Genomic DNA, 27,226 nt, shown 5'->3' on the forward strand with positions numbered 1-27,226 from the left:
TCAAATATATCCTGATATTTTCTCTGGTTCTGAAATGTTCTGACATTATTCCCAGGCTGATACTCATCTCTCTGCTATTCCAATTTATTCAGACTACAAGATTCTGAGCCTTTCGTATTCCATTTTGCATATCTGTCTCATATTTTAATACCTTTCTCAATTGTCACGTTAATTTTAAGTGTCAATTAATACTGAATCATTATCAAACAGATAATTATATTAGTATTACTTTAGTTTTTAGCCTAAAATATTTTGCTGCCTATTTATGCTTTGTGTCCACTAGTTCAGGGCACACTACAATACTGTATAATAATTTCAGTTCTAGGTGCCATTGTATTTTGTGCCTGGCATAAAAGGAAAAAGGCTTTCTGTTGCCTCCCTTTATTGAATCTGTTTTGTATTCCATAAATACAATTTGGAGAATGAAAAAGAAAAAAAAAAGAAAGAGAATTTTAAAATGTACAGCAATAAACGGGAGACGTGGCAACATTTTATCTGCCCTGCTAAGGTGATCATTAGTAGAGAGAAAGCAAAGGTATGCATCCTGGAGCTGGCTCTGCCCCTTACCTTGCCATTGAGAACGATGTTCTGACTTCCACACAGCACTGACTGGCGACTAACCTTGTTCCCAGACGCCTGAAAGGAAACAGTGGAAAATGGGCGTGAGTAAACCGGGTGGGTTCTGGGCTACAGGTTTCCATCAAGAAAGCTCAGATTGGAGAGAAAAGGACTTGACACGGGGTGTGGTCTGCAACAGAATGAGTCCAGGATATCAAAGAAGCAGGGATGGATTAGGAAACTGGAGATTCAAAGAATGGCTCCAGAGTTTGGATGTGGTAGGTCTACACCCTAATGGCTTCAGAAACATGGATTCAGGTGTCAGCTCTCTACTTCGGTTTTACAGCCCTAAAACCAGGATAATAACTTTACCAATATCATAGGGTTGTGAGAACTCAATGAAAAACAAAATAATAGGAAAGTTGATGAAGCACTTACTCCGTTTCAAGCAACTTACACACATTATGTACCAACTCTAAAGAAGCTAACAGTCTTTAGCACATAGTAGTAAATTACGAAATGTTAGTTTTAAAAAATAGTTTAGGGCCGGCCCCATGGCTTAGCGGTTAAGTGCGCGCGCTCCGCTACTGGCGGCCAGGTTCGGATCCCGGGCGCGCACAGACGCACCACTTGTCGGGCCATGCTGAGGCCGGGTCCCACATACAGCAACTAGAAGGATGTGTAGCTATGACATACAACTATCTATTGGGGCTTTGGGGGAAAAAAAGGAGGATTGGCAATAGATGTTAGCTCAGAGCCGGTCTTCCTCAGCAAAAAAAAAAAAAAGAGGATTAGCACTGATGTTAGCTCAGGGCTGATCTTCCTCACACACACAAAAAATAGTTTAAAAGGGCCAGAAGCCTGGAGCTGTAATTAATATTAGGATGGATGACCTGCTTTCTGGAAGTCATTTTATCTCTACGAGGAAGTCAGGAATAAATGAAAAAACCTAAACTGGCCATGCAAGGAAGATATAACGAAGCCAGACCATACACGAAGTGTTACTAGGTGATCCCCGACGAATTGCCAAAGGGAGCCGGGGTGGGGCAGCGAGAGGATGGGGGCAGCGGCCTCAAAGGGACGCAAGCTTGGAAAGGGGAGGACAGATGACTGGACACGCTCACCGTCTCGATGTACTCGGACTTGTTGTAGAGCAGCTCGCCCAACTCCATGGCCACCAACTCCTTTCCGCAGCTCTCGCTCCTGTCAGTCTGTCTGCCAGTCTGTCTGTCACGGATCCCAGCTACTTCCGGCTGCTCCTCCACTTCCGGTCCAGGCGGCCTCTGGTCTCATCCACGGCTCGGCTCTCCGCTAGGAGGCCCCGCTCCATTGCTCGGCAGTCTCCGGCTGCGCGTGCGCAGGCCGAGCGCTGGCTGTAATTGGCCGGTCTTGACGGCGCGCGGGGCCCGCGTGGGGCGGCTGGTCGCGCGCTGAGGGGATACTGGGCGCCCCGTTTTTCTCCCGGCGCCTCGGGGGTCCAGGGCCCTCCGGAATCTTAGTGTCCTCAGGCCCCGGGCCGGCGACAGCTGCTCTTTTCTTTCGGCCGCTGGCCCGATGGAAGAGCCTCCCGGGAAGCCCCTCAGCTTTGAGGAGAAGGAAAAGGTGCCGAGGGCTGCGGGAAGGGCCGACTCAGAACTCTGACCCCCTCTCCCAGGATGTTAGGCTGGCTGTTTCCTTGGCCGTTCGAGGGCCGCAGTTACTCTGATTTGCGCTTTTCTCTGGACTGGAAAGTGTAGAAGAGCGCTGTGCTCACGTGGTGGCATTTCAAGAACAAATTTCCATTACAGCGCTAATGCATAAATACAAAATGTTAACCTTAGATAAAGCTAAGTCCCCGCCTCCCCTCTCCAATCTTGGCTTCTCCCCTCCCCGCCCCCCGCAAGTAAATCTCTTAGTCTGGTACTTTCGATCTTGGCGCACGTGCGTGTATGTGTGCGTGTGTGTGTGTGTGTGTGTGTGTGTGTATGGTGGGCGGCGTGGGGGATGTGGAGAGGTACCGTTGTATTCCCTAACCACCAAAAAGTAATATGTATTTTTTGGAAGGGAGAATGTTCATAAGTGGTATGATCTGGATGGTTGTGCAACTTCCGTTTTTCTTCTCCAGGTTTAACATCCACGTTAGTACATGTTTGCCTACCTTATTTTTTTAAGTTCCATATAGTATTCTGTAGTGTGGAAGTGCCATCTTTTCTTTAAACATTATTTAGCTGAGACTTTTATGTTGTTTCCAGCTTCTGTTTCTACAACAGTGCTGCTCTAAATATCCTTATCCATGCCACTTTGTGCTTGTGCTGATGTTAGCTTGAATGTGTCTTGTGCTGGCTGTTCCAGGCATTGTGCTGAACTCTATTCACATTTACTTATCAGTCCTCTTATCCAGGCCTACCTTCTAGTGGGGGTGAGAAAGGTCATTTACAAGTCAACAGGATGATTCCCGGATATTGATAAGCTTGGTGATAAATAGGATGCTGTGAAAAGCAGTCTAGCATAGAGGTTAGGAGCACAGACTCTAGAACTGGACTGCTTGGGTTTGAATCATGCCACTTATAAACTGTGATCTTGGACAAATTGCTTTCTCTCTGATCTCCCCAAAGCGAGCTCCTTCCTTCTTCAGGTCTGGGCTCACGTGGTAGTCCTCAGAAACGCCTGCCTGGCCACCCTATCTAAAGTACTGTGGCCCAGGCGCGGTAGGCCAGGCACTCGCACAGCTCCCTGTTTATCCAAGTATTGATTGCCATGCGAAATCATTTTATCTGTTTGTTTTCTTGTTTATTATCTGTGTCTTTCACTGTATGTAATCTTGACCACTCTGTATATCCAGGACCTGGAACAATAACTGACACACACTGGGTATCAGTTATTGTTCCAGGTGCTAGAGATACCTGGACCAATAACTGACAGATAAGAGATGTATTTGTCAAATGAATGTCTGAAGATGACAACTCCTGCTGCCTTCAAGGATCTCACAGGGGGAAACAGAAGTAAACAGATGACATGGTTTAATAAGAACTGTGACAAAGGAAGCACAGAGGAGAGGTGGATTGTCTAACCTGGATTTGGAGAGGGACCTCGAAGTCTACCCCAGGGAAATAAAAATCTAAGTCGAGGCTTGAGGAATCAGTAGGAATTAGCAAAATGAGTTGGGAGGAAATGCTCCAGGTGATAGGAACAGTTTCTGCAAAGGGGCTGGGATATTAGAGACCTTGGTGCTTTGTGAGAACTGAAAGGAGTGTGGGCCAGTGCCACGCCCTCCACTCCTTCTTACTGAGGGACCTGCTGAGCACTGTGCACTGTATCCCTTCTCTCTGACTCCGCCTTTCCACCTGCTCAGTAGGTGTTTTTCTTCTTCCAGTTGAAGGAAAAACTAGCATTCTTGAAAAGGGAATACAGCAAGACCCTGGCCCGCCTTCAGGTAAGTGAGTCCTATTCTCTCAAATTGGGGTATTGTAGTACAGACTATATAAAAACAGTTCATAATAATAAAACTTTAAAAAAAAACTTATTTCTTCTTCTTAAATTTGTTCCTTGAGCTGCTTTTGTTTTCTCTAGCGTGCCCAAAGAGCTGAGAAGATTAAGAATTCTATTAAGAAAACAGTGGAAGAACAAGATTGCTTGCTGCAGCAGGAAATTTCACCACAGCTAAATCACTCAGGTAAAGCTAGCCCATTCACTTATGCTTGCTTCATTATTCATCTCCCAGTATATCTGGCTGTGGTTCTTTTTCTCACAGCCAAAAGACAAGGACTAGCAATAGACGTTTTTTAAAGTGTACAGTTCAGTGGTTCTTTGTATATTCACAAGATTGTGCAACCATCATCACTAAGTAATTTCAGAACATTTTCACTACCCCCATACCCATCCTACACCTAACCCCTCGCAACCACTAATCTGCTTTCTGTCTCTGTAGATTTACCTATTCTGGACATTTTATATAAAATGGAACCATACAATTTGTGGCCTTTTGTAACTGGCTTCTTTCACTTAGCATAGTGTTTTCAGGGGTCATCCATCCATCCATACATCCAAGCATGCATCAGTACTTCATTGCTTTTTGCAGCTGAATAATATTCACTTGTATGGATGTACCATAATTTGTATATCCGTTTATCAGTTGATTGACATTTGGATTGTTTCTACTTTCTGGCTATTGTGAATTTTGGCTATTATGCTGTTGTGAACTATAAGGTACGAGTGTTTTTGGACATATGTTTTCAGTTCTTTTGTGCATATACCTAGGAGTGGAATTGCTGGGTCATATGGTAATTCTATGTTTAACTTTTTGAGGAGCTGCCAGACTTTTTTCTACAGCAGCTGTACCATTTTACATTCCCACCACAATGCACAAAGATTCCAATTTCTCTACATCCTTGCTAATATTTGTAATTTTCCATTTTTAAAATTATAATCTTCCTGGTAGAAGTTAAGTGGTATCTAATTGGTTTTGATTTGCATTTCCTAGTGACTAGTGATTGTGGAACATCTTTTCCTGTGCTTATTGGCCATTTGTATATCTTCTTTGGAGAAATGTTTATTCAAGTACTTTACCAATATTTTAATTAGGTTGTCTTTTTATTGTTGAGCTGTAAAGACTCTTCATATATTCTAGCTGTTAGACCCTTATCAGATACGTGATTTGTAAACATTTTCTCTCATTCCGTAAGCAATAAACTATGCTTTTAGTTGAATTGTTTAATTGCTCTTTTTAAACTAAAAGTTTTAGTTTAAAAATCATTTTTTCCCTCACAGTTCTGTTTGTTTACATTTACTTAAACTTATTATAGTTTATTAGATTATTAAAAACTTAAACTTTGATCTGCCTGAATGAAATACCATTGACTCTCTTAAATAAATATTTGGCAGTATTTATATACAATCTTTTAAAATAAATATGTAGTATTTTTTGTTTCGTTTTAAAAGGAAAATACTAATTATATCATTTTTTTCTCCTCAGAACCTAAAAATAAGGTATCTCCTTGTGACACGTTACAGATCAACACCCATCTGGGTGAGGAACCTGGAGGAAAGACACCTATCACACTTGACGCGGAGCGTGAGTCCTTTAACCCCAGACATGGCCCCATGGAAGGATTACGCATACAAAGAATGGATGATATCCAAGAACATTTTCCCTACAGAGTCAATGGCCCTGATGGTGAGAGAAGGCAGAGTAAGCTGCCAGGGAGAACTAAGCAGCAGAAGAGAACATTTATTTCAAAGGAGAGAGAATCCTTCTTTGATGCTGATTCACTTATACTCTCTGGAAAAAGACTAAAGGAACAGGAAGAAATCAGTAGACAAAATCCTAGGACACCTGTAACTGAAATAAGAACTTACTTTCCAAGTCCTCAGTCTGACATTCCAGATTTTCCAGCATCAGTTACAGAAATTAACATAGAGAGTGTATTAATTCCAAATGCCAAACCACAAAGAGGTGTCGAGGCACTCTTAAGAGGAAATAATTTCCCCAGAGCGACTACACTGCCTTTGCATACTCCAACAGATAGCAGTAATGGTCAGCGTCTTGAACATAAGCCTTCCAAAGGTAACTATGAACTTAGTGCTCACAGTTTAAAAAATGTTAGCCCTGTTTCACCTGTAAACTTAGAGGCACAAGGCAAAAAAATGACTGTCCTTACAGATAACCCAGAGGTAAATAAAGCTGTAAGTGCAAGTGGCCAGCTGCCTAGAAGTCCTAACTTAGAGGCAGATAATTCATGTTCTGTAAATGAACTCACTTATGATAACTTATCAGCAAATGAAAACCAAAACTTCAAAGAACAAAATCACCCAGAAAAGTCTTTAAAATCTCCCAATAACACACTTGGTGGTAGAAATGAAAGTATTCAGGAAAATGAGGTTCTAAGTCAATCTAAGAGTCTTAGCCCAGAAATAATCTCTCCTGATTCTACGGAAAATCAAACACATTCTTGCACAATGCTTGAAGGCCTTCTGTTTCCTGCAGAATATTATGTTAGAACCACACGACGCATGTCAAGTTGCCAGAGGAAAGGAGCTCTGGAGGCTGTAATTGAGAGTCATTTGGGTGTCAGAAAGAAAGGATTTAAAAATAAAAAGGAAGCTACTAAAAATTTAAACTCTTCCAATGAAGAAACTAACCAGAGTGAAATTAGGATGTCTGACACATGCACAGGACGACCAAATTCAAGAAGTCCTCGTCAGAAACTTCTGTCATTAACTGAAGTCACCGCTCCTGGTGGGCCCACTAAAGATGACTTTTCTAGGAAGGCGGTTACCCAGCCATCTGGTAGAAGACACAGAGGAAGAAGAAAGTCAACCTGCACCCCTGTATTAGATCATCATGAACTATTTTTGCCAACTTCCGGCACATCAGGTGTTAATAGGTCCAAGGAAGAAGTCGCCTTGCACAAAGATCAGAATGAAAAAGCAATTATTCACGGTAAGAAGAGAGTTAGAGGTGAATCAAGGGGTGGTTGTTGATGATAATGGTAGTTAACACTATGTGCCTGGCACTTTCCAGATATTGTACAGATGCTAACTTATTGAATCACAGCAACCCTACATGAGGTAGAGTCTGTTTTTCTCTTCACTTTACAGATGAGGAAGCTAAGGCACAAGGAGATTCAAGTGACTTGAATCAATAAAAGTGACAGAGCCAGGATTCAAACCTAGCTGTGTGGTGTCAGAGTTCACTAATGTGGTTGAGAAGGAAAATATATTGGATGTCTTCCTAAAATTAGTATTTTCTCAGGTACTACGCAATCTTTATCCATGGGTAGAAGCTTTACGACTAATACAGGAAGTGTTTTTGAGGTAAAATGAAATGAAATGTGTGTCAGAGTAAGATCCTCTGACAAACTCTCTTGGAATGTAAAAGGTCTGAGCAACTTTTTGGGATAAAATATCTAATAATAGTCTCTCTAAGGTCTGTGGGACATAAGATTTTGGAGGATAGCAAGTGAAGATTTTGGAGGATAGCAAGTGACATGTTATAATTGAAGCTTTTTATTCATTTACTCAGTAGTTATATCTGATAAGCTGAGCACAAAAACTAGATAATTCACTGTGATTCTATACTAGAGATTAGCAAACTTTCTGTAAAGAGCCAGATAGTAAATACAGTCATTGTGCTCTATCATAGCTGTTCAACTATAGTGCAAAAGTAGCCGTAGACAATATGTAGATGTGCCCGTGTTCCAATAAAACTTAATTTACAAAAACAGGCAGCCGTCTGCTCTATACAAGTGGATGCAGGCTTTGGACTCGGAGTTATAGTTAATTGATTAATTTTAAAATAATAATCATTATGACTTTTTTATCTTTTAAGCCAACACGAATACAAAGGAATCAGAAAGTAGGGCAATCTAGTAGTAAACTAGAAACAGTCTCTTGTATACTTTGAAATAACCTGCTGTGATTTTAGTAACCTGCAGCTATATTAAAAATTATTTTTTCTTGAGGTGACATTCACATAACATAAAATTAACCATTTTGAATTAAGTGAACAATCCAGTAGCATTTAGTACATTCACAATGCTATGCAACCATGACCTGTATCTTCCAAAATATTTTCAACACCTCAAAAGGAAACCCCATACCCATTAAGCAGTTGTTCCCCATTTCCTCTCCCCCTAGCCCCTGGCAACCACCAATCTGTATTCTATCTCTATGGATTTACTGATTCTGGATATTTCATATTAATGGAATTATACAGTATGTGACCTTTTGTATCTAGCTCCTTTCACTTAGCGTGTTTTTGACATCTATGTTGTAACATGTATCAGTATTTCATTTTTTTTTTTGCGGCTGAATAATATTCCATCACACGTATGTACCACAGTTTGTTTATGCATTCATTTGATGATGGATGCAGCCATATTTAGAATGGTGTAGAATTCCAGTCACTCTAAGAGCAGTAAATTACTCTTTGCTTGACAAGGGGACTAAGTTTTCTTCAGAGAGAAGAGCCAGCATTTTGTAGACTGTATTCTGGTAGCCTGTTGGAATCAGTTTTAGAGGAAGAAGGACATTAGAGATTCTTAGTCTAGTTCCCTTATGAGGGACAAGGGAAAATGAAGTGAACTGACTTGCCCAAGGTAACACAGCAGATCAGTGGCAGAGCTGGGACTAGACCCGTGTCTTCCTTCTCCCAGCCAATGCTGTCAGCACCATACTGTTTTTGATACTGCAAAAGGAAAGCTGCTAGTTAACTGCTAACCTGTGGCCAAGTTTTGAACCCTTCATTGAGGTTTCAGAGTCATGGGTGGGAAAAGTAATGTACATTTTACACTGTATTGGAGTTCAGAAGCTCACTCCTTGTTGGGTATTAATGTCTCTTCTGTTGGATATTTGTTATTGTTGCTTTCTGTTTTAGGGAAGGAAAGCCATTGTCAAAAAGAGGACTCCCTTTCCTCCAGAAATAATGCTTATTTAGCTTTGGATGATGATGCTTTCAGTGCTCCATTTCAGAAGAATGAAATGCTCAGTTTAAAGCGACTGTCATCTTTCCTCAAAATCACAGACTTTCAGTTACCTGATAAAGACTTCGGATCTCTTAAACTTGAAAAACTGAAGTCCCTCTCAGAAAAGGAAATTGAGCCTTTTGAATCAAAAAAGTATGGAGAGGGGCATCTTAAAGAGGAAAATTGTATTGTTTTGGAGGAACTGACTCCTGAGCAGATCGATATAGAAATGGAGGACTTGGAAGAGGAACTGATTATTTTACCAGAAAAAGCACATCCTAAAATGCCAAACTTAAAAAGCCAGCCTCAGAAGGGCCTGTCTTCATCCATATTACTTTTCACTCCTTTAAATACTGTTACACCGGATGATAATGAGGAACCAGCAGCGGACGTGTGTTCGCCCGCTTTCCCCATCTTAGGTGCTACTCCAGCTGTTGGCTCCCAAGCACACTGTGACCGAGTGTCTGCAGGGGCTGTTGGACGAACTTGCTCTACACCCCAGCTTTCTCACATGAGAGCCCCAGTCAGTCTTGCTACTGATCCTAAGCAGTGTAGCAGGTGGACCAGCCCACCAAAATTGGACAGCAGCCTGCATGTGTCAAGAAGGAAAGGAAAGCCTTCCTGTGACTGTGAATCTGGTCCCCAAGCGACACCTCTACTCACTGAGTCACTCACTCTCAAAGAAAATCAGCTCTGTGGAAATACATGCCTGGAATCGTGGAAACAGCCCATTGACCAGGTACAGTCCACTTCCTGTGTGAAATGTTCTCTGAAGGAATGAAATATCTTGGTGAACGTGGACAGCATGGCTTCCTCACACACTGGCTCCTCAGTGTTTAAGAATGTTTTAATGTGGTCGTTAATGTGACTTCACTGTAAACATGAAGTTCATTCTGGGGAAATTAAGATTAATTAAAAAATATTTTTTTTAAATGTGGGGAATCCTATTCTCTTTGTCATCAGTGAAGCAGTTGCATTTGGAGTTTTGCTGCTTTTACCAGAGAAAATAGAACTTATGAAGTAGACATTTTGATGAGGGAGTGATGCAGGCAGACATCATATATAAAGTGTAGATTAATCATGTGACTTGTTTCCACAGACAGAGACAGCAGACCTTCCTGCTTGTGACAGCATGAACCCAGGCAGCCTACAATTGGTTTCAAAGTTAAAGGTCAGAGGACTGTTATTTTATAATGTGTCTTATGTCTTACATGTGAAAATTTTAATAAATTGATAGGAAAATTGAGAAGAATTTGATCATCTAGCTTCTCATTCCTAGTTTAATACTATTAAATAAACTTGGTAAACCAGATTCGGAAAAAGAGATTTAAATTCTTTGTTTTGGGCCTGGCCTGGTGGCATAGTGGTTAAGTTCACACGCTCTGCTTCAGCAGCTGGAGTTCGCAGGTTTGCTTCCGAGGCATGGACCTACACACCGCTTATCAGGCCATGCCGTGGCAGTGTCCCACATACAAAATAGAGGAAGATGGGCACAGATGTTAGCTCAGGGCTAATCTTCCTCACCAAAAAAGGAAAAAAATCTTTGTTTTTCACAATATTTACCTGTTTGTATTTTTTTTTTTTTTTTTTTTTTTTTTTTTTTTTACATTTTTATTGATATTTTAATGGTTTCTAACATTGTGAGATTTTGGGTTGTACATTTTTGTTTGTCCTTCACCCCATATATGACTCCCTTCACCCCTTGTGCCCACCCCCCACCCCCCACCCCCACTTCCCGGGTAACCACAGTCCAGTTTTCTCTGTCCATGTGTTTGTTTATATTCCACATATGAGTGAGATCATACAGTGTTTGTCTTTCTCTTTCTGGCTTATTTCACTTAACATAATACGCTCCAGGCCCATCCATGTTGTTGCAAATGGGACGATTTTGTCTTTTTTTATGGCTGAGTAGTATTCCATTGTATATATATACCACATTTTCTTAATCCAATCGTCAGTCGAGGGACACTTAGGTTGCTTCCACTTCTTGGCTATGGTGAATAATGCTGCAATGAACATAGGGGTGCATAAGCCTCTTTGGATTGTTGATTTCAGGTGCGTTGGATAGATTCCCAGTAGTGGGATGGCTGGATCATAGGGCATCTCTATTTTTAATTCTTTGAGGAATCTCCATACCGTTTTCCATAGAGGCTGCACCAATTTGCATTCCCACCAGCTGTGTATGAGGGTTCCTGTTTCTCCACATCCTCTCCAACATTTGTTGTTTTTTGTCTTGGTGATTATAGCCATTCTAACGGGCGTGAGGTGGTATCTTAGTGTTGTTTTGATTTGCATTTCCCTGATGATTAGTGATGTTGAGCATCTTTTCATGTGCCTATTGGCCATCTGTATATCTTCCTTGGAGAAGTGTCTGTTCATTTCCTCTGCCCATTTTTTGATCGGGTTGTTTGTTTTTTTGTTGTTCAATTGTGTGAGTTCTTTATATATTATGGAGATCAACCCCTTGTCAGATGTATGTTTTGCAAATATTCTCTCCCAGCTGGTTGGTTGTTTGTTCATCTTGATTCTGATTTCATTTGTCTTATAAAAGCTCTTTAGTCTGATAAAGTCCCACTTGTTTATTTTTTCTTTAGTTTCCCTAGTCTGGGTAGGCATGTCATCGTACCTGTTTGTATTTTGAGATCATCTCCTGAAGAAGTTTATATGTCAAGCTATTGACAAGAACAACTTAAGCTAAGTAACTCAACTTGGTATCTAAATTAAAATCAGGCATTTTGACAGAGGGAGAAAGAGAGAGGAGCCATTTATGACTCTCCTATCCAAATGGTGTAATGTTTCTAGAAGAATCACTTATGGTGATTTATTAGAAAATGGGGAGCAGTTCTAGATTATGATAGAGTGAATGGTTAATCTTTCATATGTTATGTGATATATATATGGTTCTGAGAAATATAAATTACAATAGTCTGTTAATGATATTTTATTTTATTTATTTATTTTTTTGTGTGAGGAAGATCAGCCCTGAGCCAACATCCATGCCAATCGTCCCTTTTTTGCTGCGGAAGACTGGCCCTGGGCTAACAGCTGTGCCCATCTTCCTCCACTTTATATGGGATGCTGCCACAGCATGGCCTGACAAGCGGTGCATCGGTGCAGGCCCGGGATCCAAACCCAAGTCGCCAGCAGCGGAGTATGCGCACTTAACTGCTACGCCATGGGGCCGGCCCCTGTTAGTGATATTTTAGTAAATCCTGAGAATTGGATTGGACCCATTTCCTAGTTAACTTTTTATACATGGTACTTGAAATAGCGTGGTATAGAGCAGGGTTTCTCAATCTTAGCACTGTTGATACTTGGCTGGATAATTCTGTGTTGTGGAGGGCTGGCCTTTGCATTGTAGGATCTTTACCAGCATCCCTGGCCTCTACCCACTAGAGCCAGTAGCAACCCCTCCCCAGTTGTGATAATCAAAAATGTCTCCAGATATTCCTAAATGTTCCCGGGGGGAGGGTTGCAAAATTACCTCCAGTTAAGAATAACTGGTGTAGAAGAAAGAGCTTTAAATCTGCATTAAACTGTTTCTGCCAATAACTGGCTGTGTGACTTTGGGCAGATCATTTGGCCTCTGAACCCAAGATTCCTTTTCTATAAAAGATACATAGTAATACCTATGGTGTTTCAAAGCTATTCTTGAATCAGGTTTTTGTTTTTTTTTGCTGAGGAAGATTAGCCCTGAGCTAACATCTGTTGCCAATCTTCCTCTTTTTTTGCTTGAGGAAGATTAGCCCTGAGCTAACATCTGTGCCAGTCCTCCTCCACTTTATATGTAGGTCGCCGCCACAGCATGGCTGATGAGTGGTGTAGGTCCACGCCTGGGATCTGAACCCGCAAACCCAGGCTGCCGAAGCGGAGTGCACCGAACTTAACCACTATGCCACAGGTCCGGTCCCTTGAATCAGTTTTAATAACTTAATTTCTTAAGGAATCAACCATTTCATTCATATTTTCAAATTCATAAGTAACAGGTTATTTATTATTATTATAGTTTTTTTGTCTGTGTATATGCATTTAAGCCTCTCTCTCCCACTCCCTATTTCTAAAAGTATTTTTTCCCTACATCAGACCTAGGAAATTTCTCCATTCTGTTGGTTTTCAAAAAAACTAGTTTTTGTTTATATTGATTGTTAATTGGGTTTTTTTGTTTCCTATTTCATTTATTTCTGTTTTTGTCCTTAACAACCCCTTCCTTCTGTTTTTCACTGTGCTTATTTCATTGTTCTTTTACTAACTTCTTGAGCTGCTTGCTTACTTTATTTTTATCTTCCTTGTCTTTTGATAAATGCCTTTATGATTGTACATTTTTCTGGAAATACTGCTTTGGCCATGCTCTGTATGTTTGGACACACAGTGCTCTCCTTGTTGTTCGTTTTAGAAATAGTATGTTGTTTCAGTTTATTCCCTCTTCAACCCGTGGGTGGTTCATCAGGATGTTTCATTTCCAGGTGGCCAAGTTCTTATGGGCTCTCTTTTGTGGTTAAATCTGAATCTGTCCCATTCTGGAGCTATACATTTTAAAATGTATCATAATGTAAGTGCGTATGGGCAATTTTTTAGTTGGATAAGACCCACAATGCTCTTTCTTTTGACTTGCATAAAACTTTAATTACATTTACTTGGTATTTCATCTGATCCTTGTAATCCATCACTTTTCATATTTCCTCTTTTCATAAAACACCCCAAGTATCCCTTTAACGTAACTTATTGCTGTTCTGTGTCAGAATCCTTCAGGTTCCTGTTCTGTGGATGTGAGTGCCATGTGGTGGGAAATAGCTGGTTTGAAAGAGCCATGTATCATAACTGCTTGTGAATACGTAGTTTCTCTTTGGAAACCTCTGGATACTTGGCAGTGGGAAAAAATTTATTCCTGGCACTTCACAGAGGTAAGTCAGAATCTTAGAGGTGAAAGAGATCTTTGCAGTCATTTGCATGGTGATGTAAATGGGCTATGCCCACCATCTAGACTCTATGGTTAACACTGTGCTATATTGGCTTTATCACATGTTTATTCAGAGATGGATTTTTACACTAGACCTCCTGGTGGGAGGAGCTTGGAATTTCATGTCTATTCTGACTTGTAAACTTGCTGATACCTGTATTTCTTATACCTTACAAAAGCATCATTCCTGCTTTTTTTCTATATGTATTTTCTTCTAGTCCTTGTCTGCCTTCATACATATCTTACATGGTTGCAATCCGAGTGTGCTTCAAATTGTCAAATCTGCCTTTCCTCACTTACCATATAAACATTTCCTTATATCTATGTATTCTTCATACTTATTTGTTTATGTTGAATTTTATTTATTTATTTTTCCATCTTTATTGAGGCATAATTGACAAATAAAATTGTAATATATTTAAAGTGTACAATGTGATGATTTGATATATGTATACATTGTGAAAGGATTCCCACAATCAAGTTAATTCACACATCCATGACCTCACATAGTTACCTGTTTTTTTTCTTTCTTTTTTATTTTTGTGAGGAGGATCAGCCCTGAGCTAACATCCAATGCCAATCCACCTCTTTTTTGCTGAGGAAGACTGGCCCTGAGCTAGTCACATCCGTGCCAATCTTCCTCCACTTTATGTGGGACGCCACCACAGCATGGCCTGACAAGCGGTGCATCGGTGTGCGCCCGGGATCCGAACCCGGGCCGCCGGCAGCGGAGCACGCACACTTAACTGCTACGCCACGGGGCCTGCCCCCCCTTTTGTTTTTTCTTGGTGAGAATGCTTATGATCTACTTTCTTAGCAAATTTCATTCTTGTTCTCCAGTATGTCCACAGCTTCTAGCACTGTGCTTTGCATAGTAGTGCTCAGTATTTGTTCAGTGAATAAACTTGTTTTAAATGGCTGTTCCATTTGTTCACATGCCAGAATTTATTTAATTATTCCCCTGTTGTTAGAAGTGTAGATTGCATAAATAAACGCTGTAGTAAACACTGTTGTGCGTATAGCTTATTTGGATTTACAGCTTATGAAAAGAGGGTGTTTGTTGAACCTTTTCACTTTTCTTCAAATGTTGGCAACTATCCTGCTACAGGAAGAATAGAAAAGAATGTGATAAGTTCTGGGAAATTTAGATTAATTAAAAATTAAACAAACAAATATAATTTTTGGCTGCTTTGTTTTATTTAGGTTCCTGTATTACAGATAGTTCTAGTGCCTGATGTTTGTAATCTTGTGTTTGTGGCTTTGGGAAATTTGGAAATCAGAGAAATCAGGTATGTAAATCCCACAGAGTAGTTTTTTTCTGTCCCTAGTCTTTGTCTCTGTCAGCTTGTTCTGAGTGCATGTTATAACCTAGGTTTGAGTCTTGAAAGAATCTAAATTTAGGTCTGAAGAGAGATTTGTTTAAAAACAAAACAAAACATCAATAGAATGACAACACTGACTGAAGTTTCCCTTCAAAGTTTGAACGTGGTCCTTTAACATTAAAGGCTTACTCCTGACAGCTCTGCGTTTTTCCTTATATTTGCTTTAGGGCATTACTTTGTTCCTCTGATGGTGAAAGTGAAAAGCAAGTACTCCTGAGTTCTGGAAATATAAAAGCTGTGCTTGGCCTGACACAGAGGAGGCTAGTTACTAGCAGTGGGACCCTTTGTGATCAACAAGTAGAAATCATGACATTGGCAGAAGATGGAAGGTAAGAAAAGCATTGGTTGATTTTAACTATTAGATAAAGAATGTTTTCATCACAGGGTTTCAGAGAGAGCTGGATCCCTAGCATCTTGTTTTCCTGTGCTGTAGGTGCAGTATAGCAGGTTCTGCCTCAACACTGGGCTATAACATAGAAGCAGTTTAGAGAGGTGAAAGCCAGACATGGCAGGGAAGAAGTCAATGGAGTGGAAGCTCAGCAAGTGTAGTTTGTTTTTTCTTCAGTCTTCTTTGAAATCTCTGTGTCCTTTAAATATTACAAGGACCTTAAGATCCTAGACCCTTTTCTTGTTCCACACACTTGGTTTCCTTTGCTTCAGTTTCCATCTAGATACGGACTACTTGCAAACCTATGTTTCTGGCTCTGAGCTCTTTCTCAACCTCTAGACCGGCACACCTATTTATTAGACATCTCGTGGATGCCTCAAATTCAACGTGTTGAAAACAGAACTCATAGCATCCTCTATGTGTACTCCTTATACTTTATTGTGATTATCTGTCTTTCCTAATAACAGAGGGCGTGGACCTTGTTTATCTTATTTATTTATTACCTGTTGCAGTAATCTAGGCAAGAGACAGATAATTGTTTGCTTAAATTAGGAAAGTGTTAGTGGAGATGGGAAGAAGCAGACAGATTTGAGAGAGATGAGATGATAAAATCATGAGAACTTGGTGATTGAGTAGACAGAGAGGAAGGAGACAAGGATAATATCCAGGTTTCTGGGTTGGTCACCTGGGCAGATGGTGGTACAGTTCGTTGAGACAGGAATGCAGAAAGAAACATGAGGTTTAAAGAGAGAGCTGGTGAGTTTAATTTTGGATATGATGAAGTTGAGGTGCTTGCAATATATCCAGGTAGATAATATGAAAATAATATATGTTCATTGTAGAAAGTTTAGAATACATGTTTTCTGGTTGAAATTTTTTTCTGGTATTAGGTTAGTGTTTATTATGCATAACTCAATAATTTGTAGAAGGGCTGCTTAGAAACTGCTTTGATACAAAGTGCTGATTTTTAATACTGTTTTAAATGCAGAAGCAAAGAGAAACACTTTTTGATGCCCCCCGAAGAGACTATACTAACTTTTGCTGAAGTTCAAGGGATGCAGGAAGCTCTGCTTGGTACCACTATAATGAACAACATTGTTATCTGGTAAGCTTTCCCATGAGGCTCTCAGTTTCCTCATCTGTAATATAAGGATATACTTCTAATTTCACAGAGTTGTTAAGATTAGATCAAAGACTCTCTAAACATGATTATGTTCTTGGTTGTTTGCTTTCTGTCAGATGCTATAAACTTATCTTAACAAGAAAATCATATTCAGACATTGTGAAAAAGGTCAGTCTGAGTAGACTATTTAAAATAAATGAAATTTTATTGTTAAAAATATATGATTGTTTCTACTTCTGGTTAATGGCTGAGTAGGTTCCATCCGACCAACTCTCCTACCTCAGATAACTTAAACTCTGAACAAGATATAAAAAACAACTATCTGAAGGCACTGGAGAAGAATAAAAAGAAGATACTAGAGGGGGTTTGACACTTAGCAGAAGGCAACGACACTGCGAGTTTCTCGTTCTTGTGGCTTTTAGTCAGATGGTAGGCCCCAGTCTGTGCACTGGATGACTAAACACCTGATAGAAGACCTTCTGTCCTACTGGCTTAAAGAACCAAAGGACAGAGTTCAGGGTGACTCCAGCAGCTAGAAAGTAAGAGAGAAAATCCCGAAAAGTAGAGGCCAGAGAAGGAGCGCTAAACTGGCTGTAATCTCTGCCTGAATATCTGGCTGATCTTTATCTGCATGTCCACAGGGCAGACTCAGAGCAGCCCAGGTAAGGCAAAAAGAACTGAACTGGGTTTTCAGCATTTGGGATTTGAGCCAAGGTAACTGTTTACTAGGAAAAAAAAAATCAGTATTCTTCAGAGGAAACTAACAGAATCCAGAGTTTATGTGATGTGTCATTCATAATGTCTAGAATACAATCCAAAATTACTAGCTACATAAGAAATGTTTGATTAAGGATCCAAATGAAGAAATTTTTGATGGGGAAACTGAAGTCGAGGAGTCCTCAGCCATCTCTCTTTCCTGACCACAGAGGAGAACCACACCTGGCCATAGGCACTTGCAAGGTTAATTTGTGTTAGGAGAATAGATTGATTTTTTTTCTCGGAAGCCTTCTCCATTAACTGTTTCCTTGGGGCCAGAATGGGTCTTGGTAAGACAAAGTTATGATGTTAGTGTCACTGCTACCCTACCTATTCTGCACTGCCCAACCCCAGCCCTCTAGGAATAAACTAGGAAAGCATGGCCCCTGAGAGACACTTTGTCCCCTCCCCACCAGGGAGCCTCTGAAATTTGACCATGTTCTAATCTGCCAGGAGTCCCTCTTTTCAAATGTCCTGCTGTCTAGAACAGTGAGTTTCCACCTTTGGCACTTTCCTCAGGGTTTCTGCATGTAAATCTTAATTGAGGACAATGTTATTTACAAAAGTTGTCTTTTCTATTCTTTCTGCTATTTCTATAGCTCGGACCTTCATTATTGGGCTCTTAGACTATTAATATAATCTAGTAATTAGTCTCCTTCCCATCAATCGATATTCAACCTCCAGATCATCTTTTATACTATTACTTTGTAAACATTCTTCCTCCCAGCCCTTCCCCTTCTCGCCAGAAATAAAACCTTCAGGGGGACCCATGTTTGCTTTTCTTCAGTGTCCATTTCCCCAATGTTTTATTACAAAAATTCCTCTCCAGCTATTCCATACTATTTAGCTCCCTTTTTTCTTCCCATCCCTCAGTTCCTTCCTTTTTCTAAAAGTAGTCTTTTGGCATTTCATATATAATGGATCACAACAGAATTTGAGGTTAGGGAGGAACCTCTATACAGTCATGCGCAGCATAATGACATTTTGGTCAACAACCGACTGCATATACATCAGTGGTCCCATAAGATTAGTACCATGTAGTCTAGGTGTGTAGTAGACTATACCATCTAGGTTTGTGTAGGTACACTCTATGATGTTAACACAGTGACGAAATCACCTAATGATACATTTCTCAGTACATATCCCCATCGTTACATGATGCATGACTGTACTTAGCTTCTCAGTAATAAGTCTAAGTTCTAAGTTTAAGGGATATCTTCAGCCCCACAGTTGCCTTGAGTTCTGTCATATCACCTCAGCCCTCACTGATGTTTCCCTCTCTTAGTTCATATTGCCCTTATTTTTAACTTAGTATATGCTACTTTTTTACCATGAAAGTCCTTGAAGATAGGTACCATAACTTACATCGGTTCTCAGTGCCTGCTTTAGCTCTTGTATAGGGTAGTTATTCAAAGATGTATGGATCATACTGTCTGTCAAAAGCTATCATTTACCTTTTGGGCTCTATGTAACGTTATATTTACATATAGTAGTTCACTTCCTATTGAACTCCTGATTTGGTAGATATCTAAAGCGATTCATGTTTTGTTTTGTGTTTTTGTGAGGAAGATCAGCCCTGAGCTAGCATCCATGCCAATCCTCCTCTTTTTGCTGAGGAAGACCAGCCCTGAGCTAACATCTATTGCCAATCCTCCTCCTTTTTCTCCCCAAAGCCCCAGTAGATAGCTGTATGTCATAGTTGCACATCCTGCTAGTTGCTGTATGTGGGACGCGGCCTCAGCATGGCCGGAAAAGCGGTGCGTCGGTGCATGCCCGGGATCTGAACCCGGGCCGCCAGTAGTGGAGCGTGCACACTTAACCGCTAAGCCACGGGGCCGGCCCCGCAATTCATGTTATACTCAAAGTTCCAGTGGACCTTTTGAAACTATTGCTGAGGGTCCAAATATTGAATCTTGGTCAAGCTATGTTAACTGAGCACCCATCTTTCAATCATTTAATAGATATTTGAGTCTCTACTTATGTACCATTCTCTCAGAGAGATGCAGATACAAATAAGATATGAATCCTGGTCCTAGGGCCCCTAAAATCTAGTGGGTAAATAAGATTGCTTTACAATTCACAGTGTACAATTCTTTTACAGTTCACATAAGGTCAAAGTGATAGAGATTTGGACAAAGTGCTTTGGGATTTGGGGAAAGAGCAATTACTAAATACAGAGCATGTACTAACCTCTGTAAGGAGTAAACCAATCCTGGTGTCCCTTATGGGGGGAAAACTGCATATGTACATGAGAATTGTTTTCCTTCTTTGGTTTTTGTACACAGTGCCTGTTCCATAGAAAGTTCGCAAGTATTTGTTGAATGAATACATTGTACGCTGTTACAGTATATATTAATGAAAAAATGAGGCATATGGACAGTACTATAGGGAGTTGGAGGAAAGATTTCTGTGGACTGGTGCCAACAGGGAGGAATGAGAGAGTCTAAAGTGAGCTCGTGCAGCTGGAGGAGGTGGGACATAATCTAGGCTGTAAAGAATGGATGGGCATTGGTCAGTCATGGGGTGGGAATTAGTCAGTAATGGAGAGGGCATTGGAAGGGACAGCATGAACACAGGTATAGAGCCAGGAATATGCCTGATACATTGTACGGATAGTGAGAAGATTTCAAGTAAGGGAGCAGTGAAGAGTATAGTATTGCAGTGCTGGATTCATAAGGGTCATAAATACCATGAGGAAGAACTTGGACTTTATCTTGTGGCTCATGGAGAGCCACCAGAAAGTTTTTCATCAGTAGAGTCAACATGATAGAACAGTCATCAATGTCACAAATCCCCAATAAAGCTAAGGAGTGGTTCCAACAAACTTTCTTTTCTCTTCATTATATTCACCCTCTTCTCTCCTCTCTTCCTTTTTCCATTTTTTACTTCATCTCAGTCTTCCCTTCTCTCTCCATCATCTTGGTCTAGCTCTAGTATAAACATATATTATAGAGACATAATTATAAGTCTGTTTTAAGTGTAGTCTCACACCTAACCAAATTTGGTTTCCTGACCATTGTCTTCCTTGGAAAATTTTGGCATAACAAGAAGTGTGACAAAATCATAATGATGGGGCTACACCATGTGCCTAATTTTGATGCCAAGTAAAATGAGATAGTGGAAAACTTTTCTTGTGGAATTTGGAGAGATTTATCCCTTGTGGCATAGCAGATTCAACCTAAAGCTAAACTATCAAATTAAACTACTGGCAAAGTTAAACTATAGTTCTGTCTTTAGCTAAATGTGTGACTAAACAAAACAAAGGTACTGTGTCCCTTAGTTTTTTTCCTTGGTCACCTCCTAAAGGATGCTGTGATAGATAAGAGAGTATTATGTGAAAACCAGTTTGCTGGAAGAATGTTGTCAGCTTATTTATTTTTGGTGTCTAAGGAATTTAAAAACCGGTCAGCTCCTGAAAAAGATGCACATCGGTGATTCCTACCAAGCTTCAGTCTGTCACAAAGCCTATTCTGAAATGGTAAGTAACCATCTGCTGGGACCACTTTGTGTCCACTTTGTGTGTTACTGTTGGTCTCACTGAGTGAGAGCAATAGCTTAGTAAGTAGTCATTAACTGACCCTCCCTGTTGCCGATTTTTTTCAAAATTGGATAGCAGTGTTTGTTCTTTCTTGAAATTTATGGATGAAAATAAGTGTTGGTACAGTATGATTGCTTGGTAAATTTTCTGGCTGTATGACTTAAGGGCAAACAGTTATTTCTACCTGTGAATTTGTACCAAGAAATATGCCTATTATCAGACTTGGCTCCCAATCACATTGCAATAAATGGTTTATGATGTGAATGAATACTCTTAGGGAGGATGATTAAATGGTCCTAGACTTGTTTTTCTCTAGGCTTCAGTGTCCTCATATAGAAATGAACACACCTTCTCAGCCACTGTGTTAATGGACTTGGCTTACAGTCTAGTTTTGACATCTGAGCAGCTTGAAGGTAGTTGCCCAGCAGTCCGGGATAACTGCTTCAGTATTGACCGTTGAACCACGAGCAGAGGCAATAGCAGCCAACTAAGCGCGTATGTACAGACTGAGTTTCCCAGCCTCAGTGGCAGCCCTGTGAGCATCAGTACCTGGAGGTTCTGAATGCAAAGGATGCATCTTTTCCTAGCCTAGCAGGATCTGTGGAATTGAACTCAAAAGTTGTGTGATCTTAGATAACCTGTCACCTAATCTTCAACTTTTTTCATCCTTAAAACAAGAAGGTTGAATTTGTCTCTGGAATTATTACATTTAGCTACTGGGCTTCTAAATAATATCATATCTTTGTTACTACAACATAAATACCTATTTGATATTAAAACATTTAACACAGAAATATGTAAGATAGTAAGTCAAAGTTCCCCATGAAGCCAGCCTCCAGAAATAATAGCTGATAGTTTAGTGGCAGGAATTGGCAAACTTTTTCATAAAGGGCCAGATAGTGAATATTTTCAGCTTTGCAGGCCACATGGTCTCTGTTGCAGCTACTCTGCCCTGCCACTGTAGCACAAAATCTGCCAGAGGTGATATGTAAACAAATGGGTGTGGCTGTGTACCAATAAAACTTTTTGAACAATAAAACTTGCTAAAACTTTCTTATAATTTTCACGTCTCAAAATATTCTTCCTCTGTCTTGTTTCCAACCACTTCAAAATGCAAAAACCATTCTTAGCTCATGGGCCATTCAGAAATAAGCATTGAGCTAGATTTGACCTGTGGGCCATAGTGTGCAGACCCCTAGTTAAGTATATGGCATTTAACAGTTTTTGACTCTCTCTTATTTTCTAATTATCAAGGTAATTCATTCTCATTATAAGAATTCAGTCATTCTAGAAATGTATAAAGTAGAAATGAATGTTTTTAACCCTAAGAAAGCCCTATAATTAATTTTCCCCATTTTCCCATCAAAGATAATTATTTTGGAGCCAGCCCTGATGGCCTAGTGGTTAAAATTTGGCACACTCTACTTCAGCGGCCCAAGTTCGGTTCCCAGGCACGGAACCACACCACTCGTCTGTCAGTAGCCATGCTGTGGCATCAGCTCACATAGAAGAACTAGAAGGACCTACAACTAGAATATACAACCATATACTGGGGCTTTGAGGAGGAAAAAAAAAGATAATTATTTTTAACATATAAGTTTATGTTTATATATGTGTGTGTGACATATATATCTTCACACACAATAACGTTATTATTAGAACATGTAATTTTAAAGCTGAGAGAGGTCTGTAACACATTTTCCCACAGGTGATGGTGTCTTTTTTTGGTGGTCACTCTTACTCTATAAATAGGCTATTGTATAGAATGGCCAAAAAATCCAGTCACCACTTACAAGATTGTTTTTATGGGAAAGTGTGTTCTGAATTCTCACAAACCAACTTATAAACTGACATTTCTAGTATGAGGACTCCCTCCATGTGTTTACACACCCCCTTTCCCTGTGCCAACATTTCCCCAACTGGATGGCATGAGATGTTAGTAGTCTCTAAGGTGGAGGAAATCGATGAGTCAGCTAGATTCACACCTGCAGAGACTGGCTGAAAACTCCCTGGGAGCCGGTGCTGGAGAAGCTGACGTCCAGCTCAGTGGTGATCTCTGCAGTGCCCGCCTGAAAGAGAGTGAGCCAGGGACGGAGTCCCGGATGCTGAAGAGCCGCTCGATCGTTCCTGTAATTCTGTAGTTTTGTCTGTGCCAACCCTTTCTTTTTCCCAACATATTCTTGATGATTTATTTGGTTATTAATTTTTCTCCTAAATTAGGGGCTCCTGTTTGTTGTTCTGAGCCATCCTTGTGCCAAAGACAGTGAGGCGTTGGGAAGCCCTGTGTTTCAGCTGATTGTGATTAACCCGAAGACGACCCTGAGTATGAGTGTGATGCTCTACTGTCTTCCTCAAGGCCAGGCTGGAAGGCAAGTGTGTGACTGCTGTTCAGCAAGTGTGACATTTTGAAATGAACTTGCGCAAATACAAAAAACCAGATATTTTTGTGTCACTCAGATGAATAGAAACATGAAATATTACAGATTATAGTAAAGAATGTTAAGGAGTAGAGTGAAATATGAAGTTGAGTAGATCTGAGTCCAACCTCAGATTCCCTGCATCCTGATCCCTACCAGTATGAGGTTGGATAGATATTTTATGTGTATTCCAGCTCTGTTTTTTCACCGTAACAAAAACATTTTAAATACAAACAGTAATGAATGTTCTCTACAAAAAAACTTATAATTTATGTTCTTTCCATCAAACCTAAATTAAGAAAGTTTTAAATGTACTTTAGGAAGACATCTTTACTTTGAAATTGGACTGGGCCTCCATCATGCAGGCAGTTGATATTTATCTGTTGATAAATATTTATCTGTTGACTGATGAGAAGATCTGTTTGTTCATGACACAGTTACTGGCATCCCGAGAGTTTTCTGAGCTATGTAGAGCTCTGAAGTAGTGCTGATATTGTTATAGGCCAACCAAGCGACATCTGAACATGTCATTCCTAAAGACGGCCTTTACTAATGTTTGAAATTAGCAGCAAAGTCATAGAAAATAGACCTAGAAATCAAGATCACAAAGTCTAGCTTTAATAACTCATGAGGATAAGGAAGCTTGATGTTAAAATGGTTTCTATGTTTCTTTGGACCTTGTGCAAAGCTTGCTGGATCGATTCATGTTCTAAAAGACAGTCTTTTTCCCTGTGCACTTAGTCAGCTGTGGCATTTCTTAGCTCAGCAAGAACCTCAGAACTGTCATCTGCAATATGTGCTTGCATATAGAACTTGTTTTCTTGGATTTGAAGAGAGAACCATAGTTATTGGCCTAGAAATTTAGGGTAAAGATCACTACTTAGTCAAGCATTTCCTTTGTCACTTTTCAAATCTATTTGTTTAGCAAACCTTGAAAGCCTATTTGGTGCCAATCCTGTGGAAGCACTACTGTTTCTAATCTCGTAGAACCTAGAAGAGAAAACAGTGACTACTATTCAGTGCACAAAATGCCACGAGGCTTGCACTGTTTGGGAGCACAAAGGATGGAGGGGCACCTGAATGGGCAGTGGAGGGTTGGGAAGAGACTGTTCAGGAAGACTTTCTGAAGTTTCAAAAGATAAGTTAGGAGTCAGCAACACAGAGTTGGGTGGGAGCCTGGGATAAAAATTATCTTTCAGTTCACTCAGAATATCCACTGAGGGCTGGCCGTGTACCTGCACTCTGCAAGGTGCTGGTGCTCTGGCAGCGAAGAATAACAACTCATTTTTATTAATCACTTCCTGTGTGTTATTTACTGTCCTAAGCTTTTTATATCAACTGTTAATTAAACCTCACAGCAATCCTAAGAAGTAGGTGCTCATATCATCATATCCCTATTTTGCTAGTGAAGTTAAATAACTTGCCCAGAGTCACATAGCTCTGCCTTTGTTAGAATTCAAACCCAGGTAGCTGACTTCAGAGCCCCTGTCTTAAAAAGGCGACTAGATTTCTGCTTTATGATGTTTACATTTTTGTGGGAGAGATATGCACCAAATGTGGAAATAGGATAATCTCACAAAGTGAAAAGTGCTATGAAGATAAAGACAAGTGATGTGGCAGAGAGGGCACAGAGTGTATGTATGTGGACACTACTATAGATAGGTGATTAAGTGTGACCTTTCTATGGAGAGGAAGGTCTGTATGATGACAGAAGCCCACCATGCTAAGATCTGGAGTCAGAGCCTACCAAGGAGAGGGAGTAGCAGGAGCAAAAATCCTGAGGTGAGACTGAGTTTGGCTGGTTTGAAGAGTGGAAGGAAGGCCACTGTGGGCTGGGGTGCAAGGGGTACAAGATACATCAAAGAGGCAGGGACTGGATATGTGATTATGTCCAAGACTACAACACAGTAGCCAGCGGTCCTAGGATTGCAAATACAGGCATTCACATTTCCAGGTATTTTTGTTCTTCTTCTTGTTGCTTTGGGGGGCATGGTTTTGGCCTATTTAAAAAAAATTGGGGGGCCGGCCCGGTGGCACAGGCGGTTAAGTGTGCGCGCTCTGCTGCGGTGGCCCGGGGTTCGCTGGTTCAGATCCCGGGCACGCGCACTGACACACTGCTTTGCAAGCCATGCTGAGGTGGCGTCCCATATAAAGTGGAGGAAGATGGGCACGGATGTTAGCCCAGGGCCAGTCTTCCTCAGCAAAAAAAGGGGAGGATTGGCAGATGTTAGCACAGGGCTGATCTCCTCAAAAGAAAAAAAATTTTTTTTTTTTTTTTTTTTTTTTTGATATGTGATTTGAATTGTCTCTTCTCTGCTTGATGTTAGGTTCCTGGAAGGTGACGTGAAAGATAATTTTGCAGCAGCAGTATTGACTTCTGGAACAATTGCCATTTGGGACTTACTTCTAGGTCATTGCACTGCTCTCCTTCCACCTCTCTCTGATCAAAATTGGTCTTTTGTTAAATGGTCAGGTACAGATTCTCATTTGCTGGCTGGACAGAAAGATGGAAATATATTCATATACCACTACTAATAAGTTAGGGTAAGGTGAAAACACCTTCTGGATGCATGTGGCCACTTAGTACTTTTTGGAGTTGTAACTGTAAAGGAGAATATCTAAATGACATTTAAAATAATTACTTGTATTCATTCAGACAGACTTAACTTTTTATTCTGATAGTGGTGGCACTGCTGATCTTGAATGTTCATTTATATTTACTTTGGGGGAAAGGATTTTAGGTTCATTTTTGTAATTCCTCACATTTGCTTCTAAAAGTGTACATAAAGCTTCAAATGTTAATAAATATTTATTTTGATACATTGTGCTTGGCATATTATTTTTTCCTATCCTATAAAAATCACTTTCAGAAACAAGAACTAATTATTTTACGAGAATAGAATTTAGTCAATAATGCTTACATAGTATAAATTTCAGTTAACTTAGTATACTAATATGCAGTATACTTTTTGTGCTATTTGTAATACTTTATTTTCACATACCTACTAAGAGTAATACAAAATTTATTAAAATATGCTAATTTAGAAATGCTGCTGTTCTTTTCCATTCTCACATGCATCCTTGATAGCAGTGCCTGCATCATCACTGGAGTCACTGAGTCAACAACACAGCTGTCCTGAGTACATCATTTTCACCTTTGCCTAATTAGAGAGCAAAGATTTTTAAAGTCCTAATCTCGTGGTATCATTGGAAATTTTAGAAATGTTAAAGGGACTGATTTAAGGGGAAAAGAGAAGACCACAAATAGGAAAAATTATCTATTTCCATGATAAGAGGGCAATGGATACAAATGCACAAAAAAGAGGTTAGATATGATATCAAAAACATAAAATGAGGGAGGAGGGGAGTTAAAGAGTAGAGCTTTCAGACAGAGGTCAAACTAAAGAGACCATCAATTCTGTATAGAAGGAGAAAGGAACAGAGAAGGACTACTAAAACACTGAGAAAAAAAGTTAAAAAATGGCAGTAAGTACATACTTATCAATAGCTATTTTGAACGTCAATGGACTAAATGCCCCAATTAAAAGGCATAGGGTGGCTGACTGGATAAAACACCAAGACCCATATATATGCTGCATACAAGAGACACACTTCAGACGTAAAGACACTCAAAAACTGAAAGTGAAGGGATGGAAAAAGATACTC

General features: G+C 40.1%; 2 protein-coding genes across 4 annotated transcripts in view; one reads left to right on the forward strand and one right to left on the reverse strand.

The window, feature by feature from the left end:
- The window catches only part of DCTN5 (dynactin subunit 5), a 21,953-nt gene extending 19,943 nt beyond the window's left edge, over positions 1-2,010 (reverse strand). The window contains exons 1-2 of one of the 2 annotated variants that reach the window (XM_058569855.1): positions 1,683-1,866; positions 568-636 (exon numbers count right to left, since the gene is read on the reverse strand). In XM_058569855.1, coding sequence (XP_058425838.1) covers positions 568-636; positions 1,683-1,730 — 117 coding nt within the window. In that variant the 5' untranslated portion in view covers positions 1,731-1,866. Of the gene's footprint in view, positions 1-567; positions 637-1,682 lie in introns of both variants that reach the window. The other variant, XM_058569856.1, reaches the window with a different exon arrangement.
- PALB2 (partner and localizer of BRCA2) lies at positions 1,970-26,380 on the forward strand. 2 transcript variants are annotated; one of them, XM_058569853.1, is made up of 13 exons: positions 1,971-2,160; positions 3,911-3,970; positions 4,108-4,210; positions 5,510-6,976; positions 8,912-9,738; positions 10,099-10,170; positions 13,739-13,900; positions 15,160-15,245; positions 15,506-15,667; positions 16,715-16,831; positions 20,996-21,083; positions 23,364-23,512; positions 25,888-26,380. In XM_058569853.1, exons 1-13 carry the CDS (start codon positions 2,113-2,115, stop codon positions 26,093-26,095), a joined length of 3,549 nt encoding a protein of 1,182 aa, XP_058425836.1. In that variant the 5' UTR covers positions 1,971-2,112; the 3' UTR covers positions 26,096-26,380. The 2 variants fall into 2 exon arrangements, with proteins under 2 accessions (XP_058425837.1, XP_058425836.1); XM_058569854.1 differs by lacking the exon at positions 13,739-13,900 and having other exon boundaries at positions 1,970-2,160.
- The last annotated feature ends 846 nt before the right edge of the window (positions 26,381-27,226 follow it).

This window comes from Diceros bicornis, chromosome 26, assembly GCF_020826845.1.
Source record: "Diceros bicornis minor isolate mBicDic1 chromosome 26, mDicBic1.mat.cur, whole genome shotgun sequence".
NCBI lineage: Eukaryota > Metazoa > Chordata > Mammalia > Perissodactyla > Rhinocerotidae > Diceros > Diceros bicornis.